Source organism: Vigna angularis, chromosome 8, assembly GCF_016808095.1.
Source record: "Vigna angularis cultivar LongXiaoDou No.4 chromosome 8, ASM1680809v1, whole genome shotgun sequence".
In the NCBI taxonomy this organism is placed as follows: domain Eukaryota; kingdom Viridiplantae; phylum Streptophyta; class Magnoliopsida; order Fabales; family Fabaceae; genus Vigna; species Vigna angularis.
Genome location: NC_068977.1, coordinates 34,973,745 through 34,979,593, shown reverse-complemented (window position 1 = coordinate 34,979,593; position 5,849 = coordinate 34,973,745). Strand labels below are relative to the sequence as shown.

The window sequence follows — 5,849 nt, the reverse complement described above, 5'->3', positions numbered from 1 at the left end:
AATTTGATTATGTTATTAGGCATCACATTAGCAAAATATTGTTATAGTGAAGAATAGTGTTATGTTAAATTATGAGCTTTTATGTCAATAAAAATGTCACATTAGGATTCAAAATAAAAAAATACATTAAAAAAGTTATATATTTATAAAAATATAATGAAAGTTGTAAGTCTTAATTATCCGGGTCAAGCTTTTGGTTCGAGTTATTTTTAACTTTTGAAACTTTTTTAAATTTTATTTTTTTATTCTTTTTCCACCTTTCATCGTCTTTTACCGTTTTCCTCCATTTATTTTTATCTTTTACTACTTTCCTTCACCAAACATAAATTAAAATAAAACAATTATACAAAGGTTTAGCATATAAAACCAAATTACTAATTAAATATTCTTTTGTCTGTTATATAAGTATTTCAAGTGTTAAATATAAAAAAAAGTATAGTAATTAGGTGATATTTTTTTTTAGTAATATTAATAATAAGATATTATATCAATGCGATGTTCTTTTTATTTTCACAATAAAAGATGAGTTACTTACATAGATTAAATTTTGAAACTAAAAAATAAAAAGTAAAAAAATTGTACACGATGTAAAGTTTCTTTGTTTGAGAGATGGCCCTTGAGCCAGCCATTCAAGCACGAAATTGCAAACCTTTTAAATCACTTTTTTTTTTGACAAAAGGTTGGATAAATTATTGATTTTTTCTATCCTAATAAGAAAAATAAACAAGTATTTTCTTTTCTATGACGTTTAAAATAATTTGGCTTTTAAAATTCAATCCTGAAATGGAATTTTTAATATTTTAATATTATATCTAATTGTAAATTTTTTTAAAAACATAATTTTTGTGGTATTTACAATTTTTAAGTATTGAAAAACATATTATAATATTCAATAAAAAATTAAAACTAAACAACACTCAAATAAGTTTCAATTTCTTAATCTGCTATTCTTTTCAGCTTCTTCAATTCCCATGAGTTTAATATAAATATCTGTCATTCTAAAGTTCCCTTTCAATCAACCTCCTTGTCACACATGATTTGGTGTTTATATAATTGATTTTGAAGCATTAAATGTGATGAAGATATGCATCCAGATTAGTCTCATCCACATATTCCATAAAGATCATGAAATTTAGTAGGAATGCAGCAACATCAAATTGCCCATATCCTCACCAATCACCTTCGTTGTAAAGATTTACATATAATCATTGAAATACGAGAATTTGGTGAGGGAACAGTGTTATTATAATAAGGGAATGTTAGATAAGAATCACATGCTCCAAATTATTTATTTCATCTCTGAAACAATCCTGCCTTTAGTCCATGTTCCTTGTCAGAATACATGTGATAAACTGATATCAGCATATTTCTGGAATTAACGCATTAAAGAAACTGTTGGATAATGTTCTACATGATCAGCCAAATTCTCCAAAAAAAAAGAAAATAATCACTGACAGAATATATAGAACACTGAGAGCACAGAAGGAACTGGTATTGAAACAACACAACATGGTACAAAAAAATCTATGTAGCATTAACCAAAGTGATGTCCAATATAAGTAAACATAGATTCAAATAAATATATGGGGTAGAAAATATGAGATTTCACTACAGTCTACAATTCAATGAAGGTTATACATGGTAACATACTATGACTACAAGCAACTCAATGATGAATGCCGATTGCAGAGAAGCCTATACACAGAGCTATAGACAACTGAGTGTGTCAAATGATATAACTGTTTTGGGTGGACATGGTGGAAAAAAACACAGATCCACTTTGTTTATGATTTAGATTTAGTTTCACTATGTTGTTGTCTTGATGATTTTTCAGGCACCAATTGCCTGTCCACGGAATGCAGATGCACTTTTTTGCATTGGCAGCAAGACATCATGTGCCAGGCATATTGTTGCCTGTGCTGGAAAGAATTATGAAGGCACACACAACTGAAAGTGAGAAGACTGATAACCAGGTGTTCTCTGTGTACATTTCCATTGCATCTGTGAAAGAAAACCGGGCCCGATCTTCGGCCCAATTACGCAATCGGTCTGCTTCGGCTGCATACAATGCTCTTCCCTGAAACACACACATGGCTGTAAGTTTTTGCTCAATCATGTATATGTGCATGCCTAATCCTTCAGCTGCTACTGTTATGTTTTGAACAAAGTACATTTGAAACTGTTTGAAACTTTTTCTTTTTGTGAAGTACACCGTGTAATGAATGTTTGCATTAACATAACATGATAACATATTTTAATCTTCACCTGATCATCAAACCAGCGACCTCGCCGTAACCAGGCAGTGACCAAAGCGAGTAAGATTCTGGGAGGGGTCAAGTAATTGATGGCTTTGCCTGTTCCCTTGACAACCCGCATTCGTGGAACTAATGTTCTAGCAACAGTTTCTGGAAGCTCACAGATGATGTTAAACATCTGCCTGTTTTGGACAGTTGAACCACTGAAAAAGACATAGCACATTTATTAAATGATACTTCTAAGATGTATGATCATAGAAAGCTGTGAAGTGAACACAAGAAAGTTCTTAGCTGAGGGGAAAAAGTGACCAACTATGTTATGTTCTAATAAATAGATAGTTCTTATAAGAACAACGAGGACCACCAGAAAAAAAGATTGGAACTTTAACATTAGCAGGACAAGGGAAGTGATCCTGCAAAAAACCCACTTAAAGGACCAAGTTAAAACAGGTTTGCCAAAGAGAAATACCTTAAAAGCAGATCTGTAAGAACCATGCCTGGAGATGCAGTATGGACACCTACTTTGGATCGCTTGCACTCCTTTAAAAGTGATCCCTGAAGTTGCCTGAGGCCACACTTTGTAGAACCATATCTACATGTTAATTGAAAAAGAAGATAGGTAAGAATCATTAGCAATCACCATCTACTTTACTTTTGAAGATCATTTATATATTTATATTTCTGACAGTTCTGCAAAAGCTTAGTGGAATCATCAGCTTCCTCCCATAGGAGAAGCTGCAAGCTACTCACACAGCAGTCAAAGGGGTGCTGGAGCCTCCAGAACCGGCACCATCCATGTTAAATATGTGACCTGCATTGGCTTGGTTTCTCATCACACGCATGGCTTCTCGTGTACAAAGAATAGATCCAACCAAATTTGTTGAGACAATCTGCAACATATATAAACCAATGAATTTAATAAAATAAGGCTAAAGACTAAAAATGATTATTTGGAGATAACACTTTTACATCTCAGTCTCAACACTGAATGAATGACTATTAAATTCAGCAAGATTATAAACACATACCTGTTTAATATCTTCGTCACTAAACTGAAGCAATGGTCTAAAACCTTTATTTGTTCCGGCGTTATTTATCTGTACAATAGTTTTGATATGATAAATGAAAGAGATTAGAACCAGAAACATAAAAACTGCTTTCTGCAATGGAAAAATTAAACTTCACTGAAGGGATAACAAGCATATTAGTAGAGTAAATTGGCACATCAGTTCCTTATCTCCAAGGCTAATCTTCATCAAAATACTGAAGGTAGACAGACAGACACACCATTTATTGGTTTTTGATTACCTATACTAGAATGTAAATATCATACAAAACGATTAAAAGTAATTCTTTTATATGATCATATTTCAATTTATGCACAGCACTGGAAGTGACAAGATGAATATAAATACTAGAGATTTTGATTGATAGTCAAGTTTTGCAGCTGCCCAAACTTTAATAGTTTTCATGTATTACCTTCAACCAATAGTTGGTATTCATGTTAAGGTTTTATTATTGCGTGCCATAATTGGTTAGATTCCATATGCACTTTTCTTGTATTATTCATGAAACCTGATGATGCTCAACGACAACAACCACAAGACTTACCCAAATGTCAACATAACCAAGTTCTTTGACAGCAAAGGCTGCCAATCTCTGCACATCATGAGGCTCACAAACATCACAAGCAATGCCTACCACCTTTGCATGAGAAAGTTTTGTCAGTGATGAACCAACTGAATTGGCAATGCCTTCCTTCAGATTTTCCTCAAGCTCTTTAACAGTTGCTTGCACAGACTCGAGGCTGCCTTCACAAAATGAGAGTGGGAGCAACAACATGCTGTGAGTAAAATGTAGACAAAAGCCACAAAACATATTATTCCAATCTCTGTAAAATGTTTTCATAGTTGGAAACACCACCTTCGAGAGGTAACAATCACACGATCTCCAGAAAGAAGAAACTCTCGAGCTAAGGCTTTCCCCAATCCCCTTGTACTGCGCAAACCATTAACAAGATGAATTAAACAATGTCATAAAAACATTACCACATGTCATTAGATATCATCAAAGTAAACAATTCACAAAGTCATATGTTCCTGTAATGATTATATATATATATATATATATATATATATATATATATATATATATATATATATATATATATATATAAGACATCACAGGTTCATTAAATAGAAAATAATTATGGTAATCACTTACAGAAGAAAGGGATTAAGTAACCATACCTCCCTGTTATGACAACATTACGCGGACCAGCACGACAATGTTCCTCCAGCACCATGTTAGCACCTATCATTGTTCCAATGATCACTCCTCCTAGCCAACTGTACCAAATCAATGCATCCATTTGACTGTCTCCACCTTCACAAAACTCAGAAAAATTAACATCTGCTTTTCGAACCAATGCATAACAAATTAACAGCTAGAAAAGTTGCATATAGACCAACCTGACATCTGAAATCCGATCGAAAGGATGACCCCAGTGCTCATCATGGTCACAATATACCTTCCAATTTGAATGGCAATCTTGTTTTTGCCAACACACAAACACAGTTACGTTTAGCATTCAACAAAACACAGTATTAATTAACCCAAAAATAAATAAACACAGTAACACACCAGAATAGTTGGAACAGCAGAAACAAGAACTTACCGAGGATAGCAGACCCTCCACCTTCACCACAGCTTGGCGATACTCATCGTCTGATTTTGAACCCACCATGAAATTCCTCAACAAGATAGACTGGAGGGAACTCCAAAACCCACTTTCCCTTTTGGAATTCACTTCACTTTTCTTCAAATTTCGAGACTTTTTCTCCTTCGCATCCCCACCATCTTCAGTCCTGAAGGCCCTGCACTCTCTCACAGAGAACCGATCACAATCATGGCCAAAACCAAGCACCCCGGGAGAAGGGCACGAGCCAAAACCCCTCCTGAAAAACCTTGTTTTGGGCCTGTTCAAACTATCCGGGAAAACGTGAAGCTTCACAACTGCCGCCATGGATGTGGTGATAGAATATCTGAAGATGCAAAGTTCATGAAAATGGATAGTGAGAAGTGCTGTATACGATGTGGCTTTATTTATTGTTATCTTTTTGGTGAAAACTGAAAACTAAGTTTTTGTAAGCTTGCTGGTGGAGAAAAATATCAGACGAAGCTAGATCGAAGGAAATGTAACTAGAAACGTAACAAGGAACATAGTAGAGTGTGATGACCACACGTTGAAGCAACCTAATCTTCATTGGTTAAAGACACGTGGCATTGTGGGTCTGCGACCACCTCACTTTTCATTTCTCCTTCGATCTTTTCGAATTTATCTTAGATTACACAAAGGACAATAACAATATTTTTCATTTTCAACATCGAAACAAATCTTCAGTTGTTTAAATAATTTTATATTCATATTATACACATTTTCTTTTTTAAACATGTTTTTGTAAAACCATCTAACAAAAATTCTTGAATTTTTCACCTTATTTTATTTACCAATTAATAATTATTTATAACTAGTTCGGCTTCATTTTTAGGTGGGTTAGGTCAATAGTATCCAACCCATTAGCCTGTGTGATT

General features: G+C 33.9%; 1 protein-coding gene across 1 annotated transcript; it reads right to left on the bottom strand.

Moving 5' to 3' along the window:
* Window positions 1-1,510: 1,510 nt before the first annotated feature.
* Window positions 1,511-5,483, bottom strand: LOC108346118 (probable chlorophyll(ide) b reductase NYC1, chloroplastic). Its single transcript, XM_017585103.2, has 10 exons — window positions 4,933-5,483; window positions 4,727-4,805; window positions 4,505-4,640; window positions 4,179-4,253; window positions 3,867-4,062; window positions 3,284-3,352; window positions 3,006-3,145; window positions 2,725-2,847; window positions 2,266-2,458; window positions 1,511-2,077 (listed from the first exon to the last, which is right to left on the bottom strand). Exons 1-10 carry the CDS (start codon window positions 5,278-5,280, stop codon window positions 1,892-1,894), a joined length of 1,545 nt encoding a protein of 514 aa, XP_017440592.1. The 5' UTR covers window positions 5,281-5,483; the 3' UTR covers window positions 1,511-1,891.
* Between the last annotated feature and the right edge of the window lie 366 nt (window positions 5,484-5,849).